Source organism: Bos indicus, chromosome 7, assembly GCF_029378745.1.
Source record: "Bos indicus isolate NIAB-ARS_2022 breed Sahiwal x Tharparkar chromosome 7, NIAB-ARS_B.indTharparkar_mat_pri_1.0, whole genome shotgun sequence".
Taxonomy (NCBI): Eukaryota; Metazoa; Chordata; class Mammalia; order Artiodactyla; family Bovidae; genus Bos; species Bos indicus.
In genome coordinates this window covers 41,071,561-41,098,816 of record NC_091766.1, presented here as the reverse complement: position 1 = coordinate 41,098,816, position 27,256 = coordinate 41,071,561, and the positions used below count along the sequence as shown (strand labels likewise).

At 36.4% G+C, this 27,256-nt stretch overlaps 2 protein-coding genes across 2 annotated transcripts; one reads left to right on the top strand and one right to left on the bottom strand.

Moving 5' to 3' along the window:
- Positions 1-13,425: 13,425 nt before the first annotated feature.
- Positions 13,426-14,364, top strand: LOC109561025 (olfactory receptor 2T27-like). The gene has a single exon (XM_019963456.2). It carries the CDS (start codon positions 13,426-13,428, stop codon positions 14,362-14,364), a length of 939 nt encoding a protein of 312 aa, XP_019819015.2.
- Positions 14,365-25,377: 11,013 nt separating this feature from the next.
- LOC109561024 (olfactory receptor 2W3-like) lies at positions 25,378-26,364 on the bottom strand. Its single transcript, XM_019963455.2, has one exon. The coding sequence runs from the start codon at positions 26,362-26,364 to the stop codon at positions 25,402-25,404; it is 963 nt and encodes a 320-aa protein (XP_019819014.2). The 3' UTR covers positions 25,378-25,401.
- Positions 26,365-27,256: the final 892 nt, after the last annotated feature.

The following is a 27,256-nucleotide window of genomic DNA, read 5'->3' as shown; positions in this document are numbered from 1 at the left end:
AGCCATTAAGGAGATTCGTATGGAAGTTCCTTGAAAATGTAACAATCAATCTGCCATATAATACAGCAATCCCACATCTGTGCATATATCTGGAGAAAACTGTAACGAGAAGTATTCACTGCAGCACTTTTTACACTAGCCAGAATGTGGAAGCAATCTAAATGTCCATCAATAAAGAAAGGGATAAAGATGTGGTCAGATCAGATCACATCAGTCGCTCAGTCGTGTCCGACTCTTTGCGATCCCATGAATCTCAGCATGCCAGCCTCCCTGTCATTCACCAACTCCTGGAGTTCACTCAGACTCACATCCATCGAGTCAGTAATGCCCTCCAGCCATCTCATCCTCTGTCGTCCCCTTCTCCTCTTGCCCCCAATCCCTCCCAGCATCAGAGTCTTTTCCAATGAGTCAACTCTTCGCATGAGGTGGCCAAAGTACTGGAGTTTCAGCTTTAACACCATTCCTTCCAAAGAAATCCCAAGACTGATCTCCTTCAGAATGGACTGGTTGGATCTCCTTGCAGTCTAAGAGACTCTCAAGAGTCTTCTCCAACACCACAGTTCAAAAGCATCAATTCTTCGGTGCTCAGCTTTCTTCACAGTCCAACTCTCACATCCATCCATGATCACTATGCTATGCTATGCTATGCTAAGTCACTTCAGTCGTGTCTGACTCTGTGTGACCCCATAGACAGCATCCCACCAGGCTCCCCCATCCCTGGGATTCTCCAGGCAAGAACACTGGAGTGGGTTGCCATTTCCTTCTCCAGTGCCTGAAAGTGAAAAGTGAAAGTGAAGTCACTCAGTCGTGTCTGACTCTTAGTGACCTTATGGACTGCAGCCTACCAGGCTTCTCCATAGAAAAACCATAGCCTTGACTAGACGAACCTTTGTTGGCAAAGTAATGTCTCTGCTTTTCAATATGCTATCTAGGTGGGTCATAACTTTCCTTCCAAGGAGTAAATGTCTTTTAATTTCATGGCTGCAGTCACCATCTGCAGTGATTTGGGAGCTCAGAAAAGTAAAGTCTGACACTGTTTCCACTGTTTCCCAATCTATTTCCCATGAAGTGATGGGACCGGATGCCATGATCTTTGTTTTCTGAATGTTGAGCTTTAAGCCAACTTTTTCACTCTCCTCTTTCACTTTCACCAAGAGGCTTTTTAGTTCCTCTTCACTTTCTGCCATAAGGGTGGTGTCATCCTCATATCTGAGGTTATTGATATTTCTCCCAGCAATCTTGATTCCAGCTTGCACTTCATTCATCCCAGCATTTCTCATTATATACTCTGCATATAAGTTAAATAAACAGGGTGACAATATACAGCCTTGACATACTCCTTTTCCTATTTGGAACCAGTCTGTTGTTCCATGTCCAGTTCTAACCGTTGCTTCCTGACCTGCATACAAATTTCTCAAGAGGCAGATCAGGTGGTCTGGTATTCCCATCTCTTGAAGAATTTTCCTCAGTTTATTGTGATCCACACAGTCAAAGGCTTTGGCATAGTCAATAAAGCAGAAATACATGTTTTTCTGCAACTCTCTTGCTTTTTCCATGATCCAGTGGATGTTGGCAATTTGATCTCTGGTTCCTCTGCCTTTTCTAAAACCAGCTTGAACATCTGGAAGTTCACAGTTCACATGTTGTTGAAGCCTGGCTTGGAGAATTTTGAGCATTACTTTACTAGCGTGTGAGATGGGTGCAATTGTGCAATAGTTTGAGCATTCTTTGGCATTGCCTTTCTTTGGGATTCAAATGAAAACTGACCTTTTCCAGTCCTGGGGCCACTGCTGAGTTTTCCAAATTTGCTGGCATATTGAGTACAGCACTTTCACAGCATCATCTTTCAGGATTTGAAATAGCTCAACTGGAATTCCATCACCTCCACTAGCTTTGTTCGTAGTGATGCTTTCTAAGGCCCACTTGACTTCACATTCCAGGATGTCTGGCTATAGGTCAGTGATCACACCATCGTGATTAATGGATCGTCAAGATCTTTTTTGTACAGTTCTTCTGTGTATTCTTCCCATCTCTTCTTAATATCTTCTGCTTCTGTTAGGTCCATACCATTTCTGTCCTTTATAAAATGGAATATTAGCCATAAAAAGAATCAACTTTTTCCATTTGCAGAGACATGGATGGACCTTTAGATTGTCATGAGTGTGTGTGATAAGTTCCTTCAAAGAGTCGTGTCCAACTCTTTAGGACCCTATGGACGTAAGTACGCCAGGTTCCTCTGTCCATGGGATTCTTTAGGAAAGAAAACTGGAGTCGATTGCCATGCCTTCCTCCAGAGAATCTTCTTGACCTAGGGATTGAACCCTCATCTCTTATGTCTCCTGCATTGGCAAGCAGGTTCTTTACCATTAGCTCTAACCTGGGAAACCCCTGAGATTGTTATACTGAAATAAGTCAGAAAATGACAAATATAACTTATGTGTGGAATCTAAAAATATGGTACAAATCAATGTATTTACAAATCAGCAATATAGTCACATATATAGAAAACATACTTATGGTTAACAAGGGGAAAAGAGAAATAGTCAAAATGGTTGAATAAGAAGGCGTAGAATTCCATGCTCCTCATAAATACAAGAATACATTGACAAATGGAAGAATTCCCACAGAGCACTTGCTCAACATTAGCAGAAGACTTTTAAACCTAAAAGGACAAGAAAAATCCCCTCATAAAGGGGTAGGCCAAAAGATAGAAAGCAAAAAAGAAAAGATGAATCAGAAAAGGGACCAGCAACTCTGTGTGTGGGTGCGTGCTCTGTCATGTCCAACTTTTTGTGACCCTATGAACTGTAGATCCCCAGACTCTTCAGTCCATGGGTTTCCCCCGGTAAGAATACTGGAGTGGGTTGCCATTTCCTCCTCCAGAGGATCTTCTCAAACCAGGAATCAAACCCACATCTCCTATGTCTTCTGCTTTGCAGATAGATTCTTTTACTGCTGAGCCACTGGGGAAGTACACCAGCAAACCTAGTAAGAGGATAAGGTGAGTGGAGGTTCCCACACTCACTCAGAAAAGCTCCCACAAGGTAGGGAAATCAGCTGCAATAGAAAGAGAACTTCAGAGGATTAAAGGAGAATGCAATGGGTAGTCTGTGGAAGGTAAAAGAAAGTAAGAACTGTACACATGGTCTGCACGACAGCTCTGGGTATCCTAACATGAGTCATGAGTTGCCAGTTGAAAAGTGGGACTGGATGCTGGAAAGTGGCATTTGGAGAATGAACCCAGGGAGAGGACAAGCGTTGGCTGTGAAAAGACAGCCTGAAGGGACAGGACTAATGAACTCCACAACTGGGAAAGTTTGTGAAATGAAGCCTGGGACACCTTAGAAGCAAGGCATCACTGTTGATTGGCACACAAGGGATGGGGCTGCCATTATAACTCCTTTCTCTTGAGTAGGCTCACCCATCCCTCAAGCCAAGGCCTCCTATGTCCACTTAAGCTCTGGGGTCCTGAGTGATATACATCCAAAGTCTCTTGGGGTATTATCTCTGGGCATCCTTACCTGAGATGGCTATCTGCCAACACTGAAAGGGGATGAGTGCTAATATGTGAGGTTAAGATAGTGGGTTTCAGGAAAGGAACACTTTGCGCTCTGTGGATAAAAGAAAGGGGATAGGAGTGAGGGGCTGCATGAGCAGGAATGAGCTTAGAGGAATTGTGGGCTGCCTAGGAAAGAGGTACCATTGTTGAAGGACATGCAAAGAATGGGGCCATCACCACCATCCACAGACCAGCATCTGCTACTGTGGGAACTGGGAAAGACTCCCATCAAGGCAAGCAAACCACAGTCTGTCGCAACTGCCTCCCAGTCCCCACTGCTGCAGGCAACAATGGTGGCTGCAGGATCCCACTGGATCTGAGGGAGTAAGTGTGCCCCAGTCATTCCTTTCCTTCCCTCCTCCCTGGGTAAGGACTAGACACCTGTAAGTGGCACACACACACAGATGGGGCCAAAACCAAAGCTGAGTCCCAGGTGTGGGACGACTAGGAAGAGAAACAGAATTTTTTTCCCTACAGCTGCACAAATCAAAGATTAAATCCCTGAGACCAACTTGGTAAATCCTGCATCTATGGAATATCTGAATGAACAGTGTTCCCACAATTGAGACTGGTCTGGCCTTAACAGCAGTAGACTTTAGGGGCAAATACACACAGGAGCTGGGTAACATCAGTGTCTGGGCTGCCCCACAGAGCCCACAGAAGGTCAAAGACCAACCTAGAGATACTGGAGGGTTTCTGAGGAGGCCAGGATGGGGCTCTGGCTCACTGTAGGAGTAAGGACATTGACAGAAGAGGCACCAGGAAAATATTCCTATTGCTATAATTCTTTCTTTGTATGTTTCATTCTTTTCAGTTGTTGGTGTTGTTATTTTATCTTTATTCGTATTTTATATATTTATTTTTTAAATGCATATCTGTTAAATTTTTCTGTTTTTATTTTGCTTTGTTGTTTGGGATTTTTTTTCTTTTACTTCATATTTTTATTCTTTTTTTATTATCCTTTCTCTTTCTTCTTTTTTAATTGGAGGATAATTGCTTTATAATGTTATATGGGATTCTGCTATAAACAACATGAATCAGCTCTCAGTATACATATATCATCTCCCTCTTGAACCTCAGTCCAGTTCAGTTTAGTCATTCAGTGATATCCAACTCTTTGCGATCCCATGGACTGCAGCATGCCAGGCTTCCCTGTCCATCACCAACTCCCAGAGCTTGCTCAAACTCATGTCCATCAGGTCAGTGATGCCATCCAACCATCTCATCCTCTGTCATCCCCTTATCCTGCCTCCTGCCTTCAATCTTTCCCAGCATAGGTGGCTTTTCCAATGAGTCAGTTGTTTGCATCAGGTGGCCAAAGTATTGGAGTTTCAGCTTCAGCATCAGTCTTTCCAGTGAATACTCAAGACTGATTTCCTTAGGATTGACTGGTTGGATCTCCTTGCAGACCAAGTGACTCTCAAGAGTCTTCTCCAACACCACAGTTCAAAAACGTCAATTCTTTGGCACTCAGCTTCCTTTATAGTCCAATTCTCACATCCATACATGACTACTGGAAAAACCATATATTTGTCTAGACAGACATTTGTTGGCAAAGTAATGTCTCTGCTTTTTAATATGCTGTCTAGGTTGGTCATAGCTTTTCTTCCAAAAATCAAGTGTCTTTTTAATTTCATGGCTGCAATCACCACCTTCAGTGATTTTGGAGCCCAAGAAAAAAAATTCTGACACTGTTTCCACTGTTTCCCCATCTCTTTGCCATGAAGTGATGCGACTGGATACTATGATCTTAGTTTCCTGAATGTTAACCTTTAAGCCAAATTTTTCACTCTCCTCTTTCACTTTTATCAAGAAGCTCTTCAATTCTTCGCTTTCTGCCATAAGGGTGGTATCATCTGCATATCTGAGGTTATTGATATTTATCCGGACAATCTTGATTCCAGCTTGTGCTTCATCCAGCCCAACATTTTGCATGAGGTACTCTGCATGTAATTAAATAAGCAGCATGAAAATATACATTCTTGATGTACTCTTTTCCTGATTTTTAACCAGTCTGTTCTTCCATGTCCAGTTCTTGAGCCTCATTGCCTCCAGAATCCCACCCCTTTAGGTTGTCTCAAAGCACCAGGCTCAGCTCCCTGTGTTATACAGCAGCTTCCCACTAGCTATTTTACACATGGAGATGTACATATGTTGATTTTACTGTCTCAATTTGTCCCACACTCTTCCTCTCCCACTGTAACCACAAGTCCATTCTCTATTTCTGTGTCTGTATTTCTACCCTGAAAATAGATCCATCACTACCATATTTCTAGATTCCACATATATGCATTAAAATATGATATTTGTTTTTCTCTTTCTGAGTTGCTTCACTCAGTATGATGGGCTCTAGGTTCATCCAAAATACTACAAATGAACCAATTTCATTCCTTTTTATGGCTGAATAATATTCTATTGTGCCGCATGTGCCGCAACTTTTACATATGATAATGTACAGATTTCCATGCTATTCTTTCAGTCATCCCACTCTTGCCTCCTCCCACTGAGTCCAAAAGTCTGTTCTTTATATCTGTGTCTCGTTTGCTGTCCTGTATTTAGGATATTCCATTCCTTAAATCACAATACCCATTGGAAATGACCTCAGACCCATTTGCAGAAACTAATATTATGATTTATAGAACATATATTTTGAATATTATGGTTTTTAAGGATAATCCTTACCCACCTGTTATTTGTGAATGTCTCATTATTAATCTGTTAAGTTCTGCAAATGAGTAAAATAAGAATTGTATCTTGAAAATAATGTAAATATTCCTACAGGACGATTGTCAAGTGTGAACTCATTACAATATCTAGCTTACTGCCAAACAAAGTTAACTGGAGAACAAGGACTTTTGCTTGCAAGGAAAGATCAGCAGAATTTTGCTGTTCAAGATGTTTGTAACATCTAGATGTTTCAACTAGATGTAACCCATCTAGATGTTTTAACTTCAATTTTTCTTTCCAGTCAGTTTTCTAAATATTATGTAAGACTTAATGAGGCAGCAAGTTCTACTTGCTTTAATATTTTAGGTCATTTTAATCACAAGGTATGTATTCTGTTTTTTCACATTAATGAAAAAATAAAGGATTATTTCAGGACAGTCATCTGGTTCTATAACTGCTTTCAGAGGAGAATTTAAAGGACTGAGCTTGTTGTTTTCTTCTTTCAATTTATTTAGGGCACCAGAAAAAATATATTCCAGTCCACAAATAGTGGGTTCTGTATGTCTAGTGTAAATGAATTCTTTAACAGTAAGTTTATATTGTAAATTGGCACAACCACTATGGAGAACAGTATGAAAGTTCCTTATAAAACTAAAAATAGAGTTGCAATCTCACTCCTGAGCATAGATATGGAAAAAAAGATGAAGACACTATTTAGAAAAATACTTGTGCCCAGTGTTCATAGCAACACTGTTTATAATAGCTGAGACATATAATCAACCTTAATGTGTATCAACAGATGAATGAATAAAGATGTGTTATGTGTATACAATGGAATACTACTTAATCACTGAAAAATGAAATAATGCATTTGTAGCAACATGAATAAACCTAGAATAAACATGAATAAACATTAATAAATTATGAATAAACATTTTATAAACAAATTAATAAATAATGAATAAACATTATCGTACTCAGTGAAGTCATACAGAGAAAGACAAATACCATGAAGTATCACTTACATGTGGAATCTAAAATATGATAAAATGAACTTATTTATAAAACAGAAACAGATTCAGAGACATATACAATAAGCTTATGGTTACCAAGGCATACAAAAAATTATCAACAAAAGTATCTGAATCACTTTCTTGTACATCAGAATCTAGCATTTCAGCATTGTATATCAACTATGCTGCTGCTGCTGCTGCTGCTGCTAAGTTACTTCAGTAGTGTCCGACTCTGTGCGACCCCAGAGACGGCAGCCCACCAGGCTCTCCCGTCACTGGGATTCTCCAGGCAAGAACACTGGAGTGGGTTGCCATATTTTTTAAAAAGAGTAAATTTTCTTGCCTTTCTTGCAAGTGATTTTTACCAATAACCAGTGACAATTCAAATAACTTTTTATTTTGGTCACAGTATATAGTCTGAAATACTTGTTCCATCTTCCATTGGCAATTATGGTACCCAATCTATTGTCTAATCAGGAGATTGACTTCAGACTCCTAATTTTGAAATTCTGTATCCCCAGTAATTGGCTGGCAAAAAAATGATGTGTACAAATTATTTGCATTATTTTATAAATAGTATTCACTCATTATTTTCCAGGTATAATTGATTTTATCATAGGAAATTAGATGCACGTTTATACTTTAGAAGTGCTAAAAGAGTGAAGGCAATTTGGGAGGGCTCTTAGAAACTCACTTAGGCTTCCCAGGTGGCACTAATGGTAAAGAACCTGCAGCCAATGCAGGAGACAGAAAAGATGCAGGTTCGATCACTGGGTGGGGAAGATCCCCTGAAGGAAGACGTGGTAATCCACTCCAGTATTCTTGCTTGAGAATCCCATGGACAGAGGAGCATGGTGAGCTACAATCCATAGGGTCACAAAGAGATACAACTGAAGGACTTACACACACACACAAACACACACACACAGGAATTCACTTAGAGGGAGTTACAAACCTCAGAACATATGAGATATTCCTATTCAGTCTCTAGCAACCACATGGTATATTTTGCAGAAGCTCACAGGAAGCTAATTTAAAATCAATGTCTACTAATACATCTGCCTTCCTCAGATGGTAACTCCTTTTATTCCCTTCTTTTTTTTCAAATACATTTGAATTCCTCTCATTAGTAAATGCTAGCCATGGAATGGGATTCTGAGAAATATGGGTCTAGTTAATGCCTACCTAATAATAGCTTAATATATAAAGATTGTCACTTATATTAGAAGTATTTTAAAATTTTGGATTTTATGTTTCTTTAAAAGGATGGAGATCTTAATGATAGTCTTCATATTCTCAATTATTTTCATTGATAATGAAAACTAGATATAAACCTGAGCTATCTTTAAAAAATTCTAAAGTATTATTGTTTTGGGGCTTCCTGGAAGTGATAAAGCACTAGTGATAAAGAAGCCACCTGTCAATGGAGGAGATGCAAAACAAATAACAGAGGAGGGTTTGATTCCTGGGTCAGGAAGATCCCCTAGAGTAGGAAGTGGCAACCCACTCCAGTATTCTGTGCCTGGAAAATTCCATGGACAGAGGAGTGTGATGAGCTACAGTCCATGGGGCCACAAAGAGCCATACATGACTGAGCAATGGAGCACACACACGTTTTGTGCATATGCTATTTTATAGCCCAAAGGAAACTTATAAAAAGGCTTAAATTAACAAATTAACTCCAAAATCGTTTGTACACTCTCCCTTTCTTTTAGTAATTATAGTGCTAATATTATTTTTTATTTTTTTCTGTTTTGGTAAATTTTGCACAAATAAGTTCAGTTGTGAAAGGAGAGATGGACTTTCTCATTATATGTTGTAATGTTTTTGAGGCGTGCTGAAGTGAAAATGAAAGTGAAGTCGCTCAGTCGTACTGGACTCTGCGACCCCATGGATAGTAGCCTGCACCAAGCTCCTCCGTCCATGGGATTTTCAAGGCAAGAGTACTGGAGTGGGTTGCCATTTCCTTCTCCAATGCTGATTTCTAATGAATTTAGATATACACACTATATTTTAAATTTTTCTAAGCAGATTAAAGTAATTGTCAATCAAAACTTTAATGATATTAAAGTTGTATAGATGTAAAACATGGTGGTGATGATCATAGGCACTGAAGCAGCATTATTTACAGTGTCTTACTTATATGGACCTTAGCAGGTCTGAGGATTTAATATATATGCAGAGTACTTATAACTCAGGTTGACACATACAAATGAATCAATAAATACTAATATGTTTAATACAGTACCCAAATGCCCTAGAAAAAGCCCTTTGACCCACCCTAAAATCAATACTACATCAAACATCTCACTGTGTGACCTAACCAACCTCACAGTGTGACTTAATACCTTCCCAGTAACTCAAATTCAGCTGGATGTATCTTTCTGAAATCAAGCTCAACTTCTAAGAGACAATTATCTGTTTCTCTCTACACAGAAAAGCAAGAATAATTTTTGACTTACAGTGCTCAGGGATACTTTAATAAAATATGTACAATAATACCACAAGTGCACAAAATTCACAATGGTGGATGCATTATTCCTAGTTGAAAAAACCTAAAGGACTTGATGTACATGAGTGATACGATATTCAGGAAATGGAATCACACATACAGCTGATTCACTTCATTGTAAAGCAGAAACTAACACAACATTATAAAGCAATTATACTCCAATGAAAAAAAGATACATGTTGGCTGTTAGATATGTCTCTAATTTGTGTATTGGATATGAGAGAAGGTAAAATAAAACTGTATGGATCAATTCATAGTCCTAATTATAGCTAGACTTCAAATTCATTTCCATATGGTGAAACTTTTATTATCCCTGTGCAGCTGTCACTGTCTTAAGGAATTTGAAATAATCAATTACCATTACTGTAACTGATTATCATTAATTGTATACCATTATCACAAAATCATATACGTGCATCTGCATCCTCTTATTATCCCATTTTATACATGAAGAATGAAAGGTCAAATAACATATCTGAGATCACTAAACAATGGTGAAGACTGGAAAGAAGTCCACTTGCTCTCTGGGACTTCCCTGACGGTCTTGCAGTCAACAATCCTTGCTTCCAGTGCAGAGGGTTCAGGTTGGAGCCCTGGTCAGGGAACTAATAACCCACATGCAGCATTGCATAGGTATTAAAAGACACTATTCTACAGTCACATCTATTAAATTCTGAATTGGGATATTGACTTGGCAATTTTTGAGTTGTCAAGGTGGGGGAATTTGGTGCTGATAAAAATGATTATGAAATTGATTGATATTTTTGTTCTAAAGAAAGCAGACATTTAATTGGGGCATTTGAAGGCCAATAGAATGACTATGTTACCTAAGGGAGGAGATAGGCAAACAAGGGATATTTTCCCTGAAGACCGTACAGATAAATTATAATTTGTCACACTGTTTATGGCAGAGAGATGTCTGATGACTATTTAACCTTCTTAGTTCATTGGTAATGTATGAACCTGACATTAAGCGATGAATCACTCTGAATATTTTTGTGTGCAATTCTTTTGTTCATGTTAATAAATTTCTGGTGATATTTCAAGGGAAAAATAAAATTTATAGCTAATATTTCTGAAAAAACTTGGATTTATTTGATACAAAAAAAATTAATTGAAAGGCTTGGTGATGCAAGACAGTATTCTACTTAGGTAAGCATTTACCTTTCCCAACATCATCAGCCTTGTTTTGCAAAATAGCTAAAAGTAAAATTAAGGAATAATTTATTCAAAATTTTAATTTAATATCAACAATAAGTGAAATTGAATAATACTTTTTAGTACCATATTTGTGCACTTACTATATGTAAGTTTTGGGGCTTCCCCGATGGCTCAGGGAGTAAAGAATCTGCTTGTAATTCAGAAGACACAGGAGATGCAAGTTCAATCTCTGGGTCTGGAAGACTCCCTGAAGGAGGGCATGGCAACCCACTCCAATATTCTTGCCTGGAGAATCTCAAAGACAGAGGAACCTGATGGGCTTGTATAAGTTGAACTTCCCTAGTGGTACTAGTGGTAAAGAACATGCCTGCAAAGCAGGAGAAACCCTTTCATCATGTTAAAAAAAAAAAAAAGATATAGGCAGTTAAATTATCAGTCAAATCTGTAAATGTGTTTCTAAAAACATCATTAGCATATAAACCTATTGAGAATATAATTTTAACCATTTTATGGGCTATTATATAAAATATCATTTGTGGAAATCATTTGGACAATATTAGGTTAAATAAAATTTTATATCAATACTAAAAAAACAGTCTATGATTATGTCTACTTTCTTACATGTTAATTTTCACTTTGGATGGGAACCAAATACTCATTTCATGCGGTCTTGGACTTCAAAACTATCATAAAGCAAGTTATTTGGTGGTAAATAAGAAAAGTACCCTGTTTGAAGTAACTCAAAATTTCAAAATTCTTTCTGAGTGTCTAAAGTCTTAATGGCCCTATAATAGCACTATTTGCTGGATGACGAACATCAAATTAAGAGATGGCTAAAGATATAGGATAGCCTTTTGATAATTTGCTTAATATTTTATAGTTCCCTTATCCTGCCTAGACTCCATCTGCACCTGCCAATGAGTAATATTCACTACTGACTCTGAAAAATATATAGTTTTATACTAAATGATGCATTTATATTTAGGTACAATACAATTAATTTACCCTCAGGGATTAAAGTACATGTGTGTGAGTTTTTCTTTTTGTTTTTTTTTTATTTTCTTACTGAAGCATTTTTACTCACTTTCTCTTTTCCTTTGAGCAAAGTGTATGCAGCTTCACAGACACTTTTCATGAAGACCTGGGATAAAAACAGATGCCAAATAAAGCCTGAGTAAAGGTAATCTTTTTCTTTTTTTCTTAATTGAGATGGCTTATTTAAAGAAATTCTCATTCAGGAGTCAATGCCAATTTTAGTGAAATTTCTTATGTAAGAACAACATAACTGATGGTCAGATTTCAAGCCATAAAAGCAAGTCACTATAGATCATGACATCAAATAACTCTACATTCTTCAAGGAGCAAGTCTAATAGTTTGGTATTCTGCTTTATTATGTCACAGTTTTGAGGGACATCTTGAAAAATATAATGTCTGTGCATAAGAAAATTACTTCTCACACTGTATTTGAACCTATCAATGGAGTTTTTCTTCACTTTTTCCTCTAAAGACTAGGTTATTTCTTCATTATATTAATTACTGTATGTTTTTCTACTCCCTAAGTTTCACTGAACTATCCACACAGATGAAAATTACCAACCCAACTGGCTATATCAATAACAGGTGTCTGGTTGTTTGCCACTGTGTTTCTTTTGCATAATATCAAGAGTCTTGTGACTATGTGGTATCAGTATTTGGAATCTGACTCAGAAAGCAGCCTGTTCAACACTGAACTTCTTTCTGTACTTTCTGGATGGTCTTAGATTGTCAAATTCAAAAAACAAGTAAAGTAAAGGCAATCTTACACATTGTTTATTTAAAAACAGAAACCTTAAAGATTTCTCTTTTAGAAAAATTTAGTAACATGTTAAGATCAAAACATTTGCAAAAATTTAGATCTAGTTATAGTAGTTTTAGTTCCCTTACTCTATATCTGTATATGTTAGTTGACTCTTTGAGAGTCAAATTCATATTTTGAAATCAAAGAAAGTTATCCTTTGAAAGCTGTTATAATGATCAAAACATGACATATGTAAAACACTCAACACATTTTGTGTAGGTGTGTAGAAGATTACTTATTCAGTTAGGATTGAAATCTTTATTTTATCTTTAGTACTTAGAAATCAGAACTATCCAAGACCATGGAATGACTTTAAATATGTGCTGAATTTTTTATAGATAAATAGGCAGATCTATACAGATACATACCTTTTATTCTTTTAATTAAATTGTACTTAAAATTTTCAAAAAGTTTACATTTTTCTTAAAATACTGCAAGTGTAGAGTGCTTCTTCAGACGTACTTATATAACTGTCTTAAGAAATTTTGCACTAAACTTGTGATAGTGACAACATTCTGTGGTAAGGACATAGAATTAAATGCAGTCAAAACTTTATACATAAAATATATCATTGATATTTCTAAGAAAGAAAATGAAAGTGATACATTGTAAAATAAATGTGGACCTAAAGATATTTGTAAACTCTACCCAAGGAAATGAATTGGGATGGACAGAATGGAGATATGGAACAACAGGACCACTGGAACTGACTTTGTTCTCCTGGGCCTGCTTCACTGCATCCTGATCCCCAAGCTACTTTTTACTTTCATCTTTCTAGTTTTTCTTGTGGCCCTTATTGTCAATATTATAATGGTGATACTCATTTGGTTGAACTCTCATCTCCATACTCCTATGTACTTTCTTCTCAGTCAACTTTCCTTGATGGACCTCTTGTATATCTCTACTTTTGTTCCCAAGATAGCCATTGACATTTTGTCTGGACGAAACAACATTTCCTATACTAATTGTGGAATCCAGCTCTTCCTCTTCATGACTCTGGGGGGAGCAGAGTGCCTTCTCCTGGCAGTCATGGCTTACGATCGCTATGTGGCTATATGCCATCCCCTTCGCTACTCAATTCTCATGCGCCCTAGAGTTTGCATTTTCATGGTGGCTGGCACTTGGCTGGGTGCGCTTATCAATGCCTTCGTCCATGTTGTCTATGTTCTGAATCTTCCTTTTTGTGGCTCCAGAGAAATCCATCATTTCTTTTGTGAGATCCCAGCTCTCCTGAAACTTGTTTGTGCTGACACTTCTCTTTATGAAAATGGTCTTTTTATCAGTGGTGTTATATTTCTCCTCTTTCCAATATCTGCCATCATGGCCTCATATGGGCAGATTTTCTCCACTGTTTTAAGATTAGAATTAAACATGGGGATGAGGAAGGCTTTGTCAACTTGTTCTTCCCATATGATTGTGGTGATTCTCTTCTATGGAACTGCCATCATCAAATATTTTCTCCCCAAAGCCTATCACACTGCTGAGCAAGACAAAGTGGTCTCTGTCTTCTATACCATCCTCACTCCCATGCTCAATCCCCTCATCTACAGCCTGAGAAACAAAGAGATGTCTGGAGCCCTCAGGAAAGTATTGAGAAGAAAAATAACCAAGTAAGTTGAGAATAGGAGAAGAAAGAATTGACCTTAGTTTTACAGAAGGATTTTACAGTAACAGAGATGAGAAATATATAATCAACAAATGGCACTTTTCTGTAGACATCTCATGGCCAAACCACTTCAACCTTATCTTTAGTGGACTGCTAATGAAACATAGCGTGCCTTCCTTCTATGCTTCATAAGATCCTCACCAATTTATTAACAAAAATGCAATGTCAGCAATTTGCCAATCAGCAATCAATATAAAAAATAACTTTTTAAAAAAAATTAGACAAGAGAAAAAAATGTGAATACTAAGTAATATTGATTCTCTACCACATTTTAAAGTAATTTTCCCTAAACCATTGAGTTGTAACAATATTTAAGTCAATATTTATAATACATTGGTCAGAACTTTCTTTTTTCAATTCTTACTATAACATATTTAATTTTGAGCATATGATTCAAGTGTGGCTCACAAACACAAGAGTTTCTTCTTATTCTCATCATTTTATACAGGAACTGGTGTGTTTTTGTTTTACTAATTGCTATAACCACAATAGTTTAGCTTTGGTGTTATTTAACTAATTACCTATAGTAATTTGTCTTAACTAATGATACCAGTATACTTAACTATTTTTTAAATTTGTCATAGCATTTCTTTTCAATTTATAGATTTATTTCTATTAAGGGTTCCACTTTGTGTAAAATATTTTTTTCTTGATAAATTTTCACAGGTGAAAATAATGAATCCAAGGGAATAATTATTTTTTAATGTTTCTATTCTTATCAAATTGATGAGTTATGTACATTTATAACATAACAAATAAATGCATGTATGTATATGTATAGTTTATACAATCCAAATCATAAATTTAGTATATATGATTTTATACTTTTCATTTTATTGAGTTAGTAAATGATAGAGAACTTATTATAATTGAAAGATATATTTATTCATTTAGTTTTACTTGATTTGGAAAATTTCCTTGTGTGTGTGTTATGTAAACATTTTTATTTTGGACTTTTTCATACTATACTTACCCATTTATTATTTCTAATCTTTAAATATTTTTACATATTTGACTTATTTACATATTTGAATATATGACCTTTAACAATTTATTAAAAAATAGCCCATCCATTACTTCTCTTAAGTTCTATGCTGTGTCCATAAATTATATATTTGAATTTATAAAGCTTTCATTGAGTAATTTTATTATTAAGAAATATTATTACTCCACATAATTTATTTTGTACTTTCACTTATCTTTTCACTGGTTATTGCCTTTTAAATGTAAATTGGAAATACACCACCTAGATTAAAAATATTTAACCCTTGTGTCTATATAAGACCTGCAGCTGTATAGTCCTGCAGTCCTAAAAAGCCACACACTAAAAAAGAGAACTAGACAACTATGTCATACCATACATAAAAATCAACCAAAAATGGATTAAAGAATTGAATATGACCTAAGTTTTAATTTCTTTAACCAAATATATGTTGAAAAAAATAGTATATGTATTCTGTCTAGTTTTTTTTACTTAACATTTTGTTTGTCAGATTGTTCCCAAAGTTTTAATTTTAATTTATTTTGACCTTTATAAACTTCTATAGCATCAATATGCATAAATTATTTAACATTCAAATGTATTAGACATTGGGGCATTTTCTGTTATTCTCTGTTATAAACAACTACATTATCAATACTTGTATACATATATCAGTAAAAATAAACAATTTAAAAATGTCTGTGAGTATATTTGCTAGGGAGAAGGTATGCACATTTTAAAATTAATAATGTGCATTAAATTACTAGGGTCACCATAAAAAATCAAAACAGACTTTGATGGATTAAAACATTAGAAATTTACTTTCTCACAACTCTGTAGTCCAAACATTCTATTTCAAGTTTTTGACTGGTCTAGGCTACCTGTGAATGCTCAAGTGTCAATCTTTTTTAGACTCTTTCACTTCTGATTGTTTCTCACATTCCTTGGCTTGTGTAGCATAACTCTGATCTGTCTTTTTCTTCACTTGGTCTTCTTTCCTTTGTATATTTTAATGTGCTCTTTTCTCTTATAAAAACACTCATTTGATTTTGAACTCACCCTAAATCCACGATGATTTCATCTTGAGATCCCAAACTAAGTACAAATGCCAAGCTCTATTTCCAAAGGTCACATACACATGTTCGAAAAGAACATGAATTTTGGGGGGCCATCTTTCAACCCACTACAATAGATAATGCCCCAGTGTTTTCTAAATAATTTTAGTAGTTCAACTCATTCAGGCATGGATTCCTTTAATTTCACAACCTTAAAAAATGCATGATTTTCAAAATAATATATTTATGTGCATATGATGAGTGTATCTGTATGGTCTTGTTGCTATTTATTTTGCCTATTTTTGATTACCAGAAAAGTTGTGTGATTCCTCACATATTTACTGTCCATTTTTACCTCATTCTTTCAGAAGTTGCATTTAAACAGTTTGTCTTTTTAAAAAAAAAAAAATGAATTAGGCATTTTATTGTTAATTTTAGTAGTTCTTTATAAAATATGGACAAAACTCATTTCCAATTACTCATGCTAACTATATTATCCTTCCTTGATATGGGTTCTCACACTCTGAATGCTGATATTTATTAAAAATTAACATTATTGTGGTAATAGTTATCAGTTATTCCCTTCAAAATTAATGTTTGTATATGTTGCCAAATAAATTATTTCACATCCTTCAATCAAAAAGTTATTCTTCCATATCTCTTCCAAGACACTTATGTGCATGTTAAGCTATTTCAGTCATATCTGACTCTTTGTGACCCTATGGACTGTAGCCTGTCAGGCTCCTCTGTTCATGAGATCCTCCAGGTAAGAATTCTAAAGTGGATTTCCTTGCCTTCCCCCACCGGATCTTCCCAACCTAGGGACTGAACCCACACCTCTTATGTCTCCTGCATTGGCTGGTGGACTCTTTACTACTACTGCCACCTGGGGTAAGCCCCATGCTCTGTGTGTGTATATATATATATATATATATATATATATGTATGTATACAGACACACATATATAAATACATACCATATATGTATATGTATTTACATATATGTATATATGGTATGCATTTATATATGTGTGTGTGTATACATACACACACACATATATACACAATGGAATACTACTTAGCCATAAAAAATAATGGAATATCATTTGCAACAATATGGATGGATATAGAGATTATCATACTGAATGAAGTAATTCAGATAAAGACAAATATTATAGGATAACATTTGTATGTGGAATCCAAAAAAAATAAAAATAGATTTATGTAAAAGAAAAACAGACTTACAGACATTGAAAACAATCTTATGGTTACCAAAGATGGAAGAGGGACAAATTAGAGGTATGGGATTAACAGATACACATGACTATAAACAAAATAGTCATGTATAATTTTTATAAAAATTATATGCAGCATAAAAACTTCTATGCAGCATAAAATCTTTATTCAATAACTCATAACAACCTATAATGAAAAAATTGGAAAAAATGTTTTTATTATTACACAATACTGTACTTCAATTAAAAAGAGGTCACTATTTCAAGAAGATATAACAATAGTAAATATATATTCACTCAACATGAAAGCACCTAAGTAACCTAAATATGTTAAGCAAATACCATCAGATCTAAAGATAAAAATAGACAAGTGTATAATAACAGTAATGTGTCTTCAATAATCTACTATCAACAATGGATATCTTATCCACAGAAAATCAGCAAGGGAATGTTGTAACTGGATACATTAGAGCAAATGGACTTAACAGACATATACAGAATAGTCCATCTAACAGAATCAGAATACACATTCTTCTCAAGTGCACACAGAATATTCTCCAGGATAAATCATATGAATGGACACAAAACAAATCTTAACAAATTTAAGAAGGCTGGATTCATACCAACTATCTTTTCTGACCACAGTGGTAGGAAACTTGAAATGAACAACAAAAGGAAAGCTGGAAAATTTACAAATGTGTAGAAACTAAATACACTGCTGATAAACAATGGGTCAAAAAAGAAATCAAAAGGGAATTTTAAAATTCTCAAATAAATAAAATGTAATCATAACATATCAGAACTTATGGAATTCAGCAAAAGCATCTCTGAAGAGATATTTTAGAGTAATAAATGCATAACATTAAGAAATTAGGGATATCTCAAATATACAATCTAACTTGTCACTTCTAAGAACTAGAAAAAGAAGAACACATTAAGCAAAATGATAGCAGAAGAATGGATATAACAATAAAAAGGAAAAAGTGAATTAGGGACTAGAAAAACAATAGAATGGATTAATGAAACTAAGAACTGGTTTAGAAAAGATAAACAAAATTGACAAACCTTAAGCTAAACTAAGAAAAAAAGAGAAACTATTCAGATAAATAAAATTAGATGCAAAAGAAAAATAAGACCTTACACTAGATATAAAAGAAATACAAACAATCATAAAAGACTACAATGAGCAACTATAAGTGAACAAATTAGATAACCTGGAAAATAGGGATAAATTCCCAGAAACACATCAGCTACAGAGACTGAATTGGAAAAAAGCAGAAAATCTCAACAGGTCAGTAATTAATATTGAGAATGAACTAGTAACCAAAAATCTCCCATCATAGAAAACCCCAAGAAACTCTTTTCTTCACTTGCCAATTCTGCTAAACATTATATTATAGCTAATGCTTCCCTCAAGCTCCGTCAGTAAATCATCTGCCTGCAATGCAGGAGACCCAGGTTTGATTCCTGGGTCGGGAAGATCCCCTGGAGAAGGAAATGGCAACCCACTCTAATATTCTTGCCTGGAGAATCACATGGACAGAGGAGCCTGGCGGGCTACAGTCCCTGGGGTTGGAAGGGGTTGGACTTGACTTAGTGACTAAACCACCACAATAATTAATGCCAATTCTTCTAAAACTCTTCTAAAAAACTGAAGGGGATGAAACACTTCCAAACTCTTATGAGACCAGAATAACACTTATGCCACAGTCATATAAGGAAACTACAAGAAAAACAGAAACCTATAAATGAATATCCCTAATAAATTTAGATGCAAAAAATTATCAACATGTATTTTAACAAAGGACTTCAAGAATAATAAAAGCCAATTATGACAAACCTACAGCCAACATAATACTCAGTAGTGAAAAGGTGAGAGCCTTCCTACTAAAAACTGGAGCAAGATAAGGATACCCATTCTCACCACTATTTTTAAACAGAGTTTTGGAACTCCTAGCCACAGCACCAGACAAGAAAAATAAATAAAAAGGAATCAAAATTGGAAAGGAACAAGTGAGGCTCTCAATCTTTACAGATGACATGATACTTAACAAAGAAAATCTTAAAGACACCATCAAAAAATTTAGTAAAATTGCAGGATACAAAGTTAATACACAGAAATCTGTCATATTTCTACATACTAATAATGAAATATCAGAAAGGTGATTGAACTATACACATTACTATATACATAACATAGACAACTAATAAGGACACACTGTATAGCACTGACCTACATGGGGAAAGAATCTAAAGAAAGGTGGATATATGTATATGTATAACTGATTCACTTTAATTTGCAACAGAAATCAATACAACATTGTAAATCAACTCTACACCAATACAAATTTTAAGAAATAAAATCACATCATATAATAAAATATTTAAGAATAAACCTGACCAAGGAGATAAAAGATTTATAAACTGAAAACTATAAAACATTGATAAAGAAAGTTGAAGATGAATTCAAAAAATGGTGAAAAAGATATCAAGTACTTGGATTGAAAGAATTAATATTTATTAAATGTCCATGAAAACCAAATCTATCGATAAATTTAATGTAATCCCAGTCAAAATATCCATGACATTTTTTACAAAGCTAGATCAAATAATTCAAAAATTTACATAGACTCATAAAAGATGCAGAGTTGCCAAGCAATTCAGAGAGAAATGACCAAAGCAAGAGGCATAACCCTCCCAGATTTCATAAAACAATCCAAAGTTACAGAAACTAAAATGAAATGGTATTGGCACAAACATAGGCATGGGGCCAATGGAAATAGAGCCCAGAAGTAAATCCAGTTAGAACCAAACATGGAAAAATGGACTGGTTCAAACAAGGGAAAGGAGTACATCAAGACTGTATACTGTCACCTTGCATATTTAACTTATATTCAGAGTTCAGTTCAGTTCAGTCACTCAGTCGTGTCTGCCTCTTTGTGGCCCCATGAACTGCAGCACGCCAGGCCTCCCTGTCCATCATCAACTCCCAGAGTCCACCCAGCCCCATGCCCATTGAGTTGGTGTTGCCATCCAACTATCTCATCCTCTGGCGTCCCCTTCTCTTCCTGCACTCAAACTTTTCCAGCATCAGGGCCTTTTCCAGTGAGTGAGCTCTTTGTATCAGGTGGCCAAAGTATTGGAGTTTCAGCTTCAACATAAGTCCTTCCAGTGAACACCCAGGACTGATCTCCTTTAGGATGGACTGGGTGGATCTCCTTGTAGTCCAAGGGACTCTCAAGAGTCTTCTTCAACACCACACTTCAAAAGCATCAATTATTCTGTGCTCAACTTTCTTTATAGGCCAACTCTCACATCCATACATGACTACTGGAAAAATCATAGCCTTGACTAGATGGACCTTTGTTGGCAAAGTAATGTCTCTGCTTTTTAATGTGTTGTCTAGGTTGGTCATAACTTTCCTTCCAAGGAGTAAGCGTCATTTAATTTCATGGCTGCAACCACCATCTGCAGTGATTTTGGAGACCCAAAAAATAAAGTCAGCCCCTGTTTCCACTGTTTCCCCATCTATTTGCCATGAAGTGATGGGACCGGATGTCATGATCTTAGTTTTCTGAATGTTGAGCTATTTAAGCTAACTTTTTCACTCCCCTCTTTCACTTTCATCAAGAGGCTCTTTAGTTCTTCTTCACTTTCTGCCATAAGGGTGGTGTCATCTGCATATCTGAGGTTATTGATATTTCTCCTGGCAATCTTGATTCCAGCTTGTGCTTCCTCCAGCCCAGCATTTCTCATGATGTACTCTGCATAGAAGTTAAATAAGTAGGGTGACAATATACAGCCTTGATGTACTCCTTTTCCTATTTGGAACCAGTCTGTTGTTCCATGTCCAGTTCTAACTGTTGCTTCCTGACCTGCATACAGATTTCTCAGGAGGTCAGGTGGTCTGGTATTCCCATCTCTTTCAGAATTTTCCACAGTTTATTGTGATCCATGCATTCAAAGGCTTTGGCATAGTCAATAAAGCAGAAATAGATCTTTTTCTGGAACTCTCTTATTTTTTCAATGATCCATTGGATGTTGTCAATTTGATCTCTGGTTCCTCTGCCTTTTCTAAAACCAGCTTGAACATCTGGAAGTTCACAGGTCACGTATTGCTGAAGCCTGGCTTGGAGAATTTTGAGCATTACTTTAGTAGCATGTGAGATGAGTGCAATTGTGCAGTAGTTGGAGCATTCTTTGGCCTTGTCTTTCTTTGGGATTGGAATGAAAACGAAACTTTTCCAGTCCTGTGGCCACTGCTGAGTTTTCCAAATTTGCTGGCATATTGACTGCAGCACTTTCACACCATCATCTTTTAGGATTTGAAACAGCTCAACTGGAATTCCATCACCTCCACTAGTTTTGTTCGTAGTGATGCTTTCTAAGACCCACTTGACTTCACATTCCAGGATGTCTGGGTCTAGGTGAGTGATCACACCATCGTGATTATCTGGGTCATGAAGATCTTTTTTGTGTAGTTCTTCTGTGTATTCTTGCCATGTCTTCTTAATATCTTTTGCTTCTGTTAGGTCCCTACCATTTCTGTCCTTTATTGAGCCCATCTTTGCAGGAAATATTCCCTTGGTATCTCTAATTTTCTTGAAGAGATCTCTAGTCTTTCCTATTCTATTGTTTTCCTCTATTTCTTTGCATTGATCACTGAGGAAGGCTTTCTTATTTCTCCTTGCTATTCTTTGGAATTCTGCATTCAAATGGGTATATCTTTCCTTTTCTCCTTACTTTTAGCTTCCCTTCTTTTCACAGTTGTTTGTAAGGACTCCCTAGACAGCCATTTTGCTTTTTTGCCATTTCTTTTTCTTGGGGATGGTCTTAATTCCTGTCTCCTGTACAATGTCACGAACCTCGATCCATAGTTCATCAGGCACTCTGTCTATCAGATCTAGTCCCTTAAATCTATTTCTCACTTCCACTGTATTATCATAAGCGATTTGATTTAGGTCTAGTGAATGGTCTAGTGGTTTTCTCCACTTTCTTCAATTTCAGTCTGAATTTGGCAATAAGGAGTTCATGATCTGAGCCACAGTCAGCTCCTGGTCTTGTTTTGGCTGACTCTATAGAGCTTCTCCATGTTAGGCTGCAAAGAATATAACCAGTCTGATTTCAGTGTCGACCATCTGGTGATGTCCACCTGTAGAGTCTTCTCTTGTGTTGTTGGAAGTGGGTGTTTGCTATGACCAATGTGTTCTCTTGGCAGAACTCTATTAGCCTTTGCCCTGCTTCATTCTGTACTTCAAGGCCAAATTTTCCTGTTACTCCAGGTGTTTCTTGACTTCCTACTTTTGCATTCCAGTCCTCAATAATGAAAAGGACATCTTTTTGGGGTCACCTTGCTTATTTAACTTATATTCAGAGTACAGCATAAGAAATCCTGGATGAATCACAAGGTGGAATCAAGATTGTCAGGAGAAATATCAACAACCTCAGTTATAAAGATGATACCACCCTAATGGCAGAAAGTGAAGAGGAACTAAAGAACATCTTGATGAAAGTGAAAGAGGAGAGTGAAAAAGCTGGCTTAAAACCTAACATTTGAAATGCTAAGATCATGGCATTTGGTCCCATCACTTCAAATGATGGGGAAACAATGAAACAGTGAGAAACTTCATTTTCTTGCACTCCAAAATCACTGCAGATGGTGACTGCAGCCATGAAATTAAAAGATACTTACTCCTTGGATGAAAAGCTATGACAAACCTAGATAATGTATTAAAAAGCAGAGATATAACTTTGCTGATAAAGTCTGTATAGTCAAAGCTATCATTTTTCAATAGTCATGTACAAATGTATTATTTGGACCATAAAGAAAGCTGAGCACCAAAGAATAGATGCTTTCAAACTGTAGTGCCAGAGAAGACTCTTGAGAGTCTCCTGGATAGCAAGGAGATCAAACCAGTCAATCCTAAAAGAAATAAACCCTGAATATTCATTGGAAGGACTGATGCTGTAGCTGAAGCTCCAATACTTTGGCCACTTGATGTGATGAACTGATTCATTGGACAAGACTCTGATGCTGAGAAAGATAGAAGGGAGGAGGAGTAGGGGATGATAGAGGATGAGATGGTTGCTTTTACTCCAGTCACACACAGGTTCAAAGGAGGACCCTGGGAAACCACTCTAGTACTCTTGTCTGGAGAATCCCATAGTAAGAAGTGCCTGGGTGAGCTGCAGCCAATAGGGTTGCAAAGAGTTGGACATGACTGAAGTGACTTAACAGGCACATACCAGTCACTTCCTTTAAGCACTAACTGCTCAATTTACAAGCCAAGAAATTATTCTTGATTCTTATCTCTTTTCACTCCATAAATTGCATCAGAAAACCCTTGGTTTGATCTTATAAAACACACCATTGATTTAAATTTTTCTCTTTTCACTGTTAATGCTTACTGTGAAACATCACCTAATGTTGCCTGATTTATTGCAGTAGATTCTTGATTCACCTTTGTTCCATAACATTCATTCTCTGCAGAGCAGATGAAGTGGATGTGTAACACTGTAAGTCAGATTGTTTACTTTCTAAACAGTTTTCTGTGCTTACACTAAAATTCCTACTCTTTAACATTGCCTGTAAAATTTTAATGCTCTGGCCTTTTCTAAACTCTCTGATAGTAGTATATACGCTTATTGTCAATGATAGAATCCACATATAATGCTCATTATTCTGATTTGAGTGCATGTGAAGCTTACTCTTACCTTAGGAAGTTTGAACTTGACATCCCTTCTCCTGGCATGATTGTTGCAGGTCTCCCTTTTCATGATCAAATGCAGCTGAAATATCTCACTAGATATCTCCAGGGAATATCTCATTTAAACGGCTAAATGGTTACTTTCCAACATATAATTCTGTATTTTTTCACAACATTAAATGAGTGCTTTTTATATTTTTATTGTCATTTATTATTACTGGCACACACAGTAGGGAAATTTTACAAACACAGGGACCTAGTCAATATTGATCAGAAATTTAATTCCAGCACCTAGAATATAGTGCTTGAAGCAGAAAAGTCATTCAATAATTGGCATTGAATTAATGAACAGATAAAAAGGAATTATAGCCACACTTTGCTTAAAGAGCTTTTATTTTTGTTGTAGGACAATGAAAGTAAGATGCAAATTCTTGTTCCTTTTTCCTAATAGCATATTATCAAGACTTCTAAAAAGTGGATAATTAGATTCCATTACTCAGTGTGCTCTTAGTGATCAAATATTTCTGAAAATCTAGTAAAATAGATTTCATTTCTTCTTCCAAAGTTCTCCTTCCAGATTTATTATTAATAGAAATGTGGTTTTACTTACTGTTTCTACCATTTTAGAACAGCGTGTATTTGGATTTCTTAGATATTTGTACATCAGCAGTGATTGAGAGCTGGAGAAGGAAATGACAACCCACTCCAGTATTCTTGCCTGGGAAATCCATGGACAGAAGAGCCTGGTGGACTACAGTCCACAGGGTCGCAAAAGGTCAGACATGACTTTGCCACTGAACAACAAAAGGGATCAATAGACCTTACATTGAGAAATATTGATTTTGAATTATTTGAATATCAGAATTGGTATACTTCATGATTTGGACAAAGAGTAGGAATGTGTCACAGAGTGTGAAGAATTTTGCCAAAACACTGACAGATGGTGGTAATGAAAAATAATAAACATCCAAAGTTTTTTAAGAATAAAACATTTAAAAGGGAATTCCTAACATTGTCTTTTATTATAATTTCTTCCTAAACTGAGATTTACCAAAGTCAATCTTCTCAATGCCCCCTTCACCTCTTTGTTTCTGAGGGTGTAGATCAGAGGATTCAGGAGCGGGGTGACAATGTTGTAGAAGAGGGTGAGGAACTTGCCTTGGTCCTTGGAGGAGCTGGCTCCTGGTTGCATGTACATGTAAATAATATTTCCATAGAAAAGTGAGACCACTGTGAGATGGGAGCCACAGGTGTTGAAGGCTTTGTGCCTCCCAGAGGATGACTGAATACTTAATACAGCCCTCACAATGTAGCCATAGGAGATCAGGATAAACACTAAGGGCGACAGCACAATACCTATTGCAAGAATAAAGGCAATGCCTTCAACGGCAGCTGTATTGACACAGGCCATCCGAATTAGGGCAGGCATCTCACACAGGAAGTGGTCTACCTTCTGGTACCCACAGCGGGGTAGCCACAGGGTCATTGGAGACATGATCAAAGAGTTGGCCACCCCACAGCCCCAAGCAAGGGACACTAAACCCAAGCATAACTGGGGATTCATGATCACCATGTAGTGCAGGGGCTTGCAGACTGCAACAAACCGGTCATATGCCATGACTGCCAGGAGTAGACATTCCACACCACCCAGACCCAGGAATAGGAAGAGCTGGATGGCACAGCCTGTGTAGCTGATGGTCTTGTCATGTCCATTTAGGTTATACAGAAGCTGAGGGATGGAGCTGGTGGTGAAACTAAGGTCCAGGAGGGAGAGGTGGGTAAGGAAGAAGTACATGGGAGTGTGGAGGTAACGATCCAGCCGAGACACCAGGATGATGGTGGTGTTGCCCACAAGCGTCAGGAGATATGCGATCAAGATAACCACAAAGACGATTCTCTCCAGATGAGGCCGATCAGAAAATCCCAAAAGGATGAAATTTCCCTGGGTGCTTTCATTGGTTACATCCATCTCTACTGCAACTCAGCAAAACTGGAAAAAAAAAAATAATAATGTACAGCCTCTAACTGTTCTGTATGCCTATCATGCTAATAAACTTTGAAACTTTTAGTGAAAATATGTGACCATAGCTTAAAAGTTTAAAAATAAACAGAGAAAAAGTACATAGAAATTTTATAATCTGGCTATAGGAAAACTACTTAAAGCAAAACACAAAACATGAATATCATTTAAGAAAATAAGTTTTAGTGAAAATTTAAAATAGAATAATTTTTAAAGAGAATAAAAGAATAGAGAAAACAAAATATGCTGAGGAAATTTTCCTATAAAAATTAAATATGAAAATCTTATAAATCTTTGAGAAAATAATTCTTTTTTTTTCTTTTTTTTTCTAATTTTATTTTATTTTTAAACTTTACATAATTGTATTAGTTTTGCCAAATATCAAAATGAATCCGCCACAGGTATACATGTGTTCCCCATCCTGAACCCTCCTCCCTCCCCATACCATCCCTCTGGGCCGTCCCAGTGCACCAGCCCCAAGCATCCAGCATCGTGCATCGAACCTGGACTGGCAACTCGTTTCCTACATGATATTTACATGTTTCATTGCCATTCTCCCAAATCTTCCCACCCTCTCCCTCTCCCACAGAGTCCATAAGACTGTTCTATACATCAGTGTCTCTTTTGCTGTCTCGTACACTGGGTTATTGTTACCATCTTTCTAAATTCCATATATATGCGTTAGTATACTGTATTTATGTTTTTCCTTCTGGCTTACTTCACTCTGTATAATAGGCTTCAGTTTCATCCACCTCATTAGAACTGATTCAAATGTATTCTTTTTAATGGCTGAGTAATACTCCATTGTGTATATGTACCACAGCTTTCTTACCCATTCATC

Coding starts and splice junctions, on each gene's coding strand:
- LOC109561025 (XM_019963456.2), top strand. CDS start 13,426: ATGGAGATATGGAACAACAGGACCACTGGAACTGACTTTGTTCTCCTG.
- LOC109561024 (XM_019963455.2), bottom strand. CDS start 26,364: ATGGATGTAACCAATGAAAGCACCCAGGGAAATTTCATCCTTTTGGGA.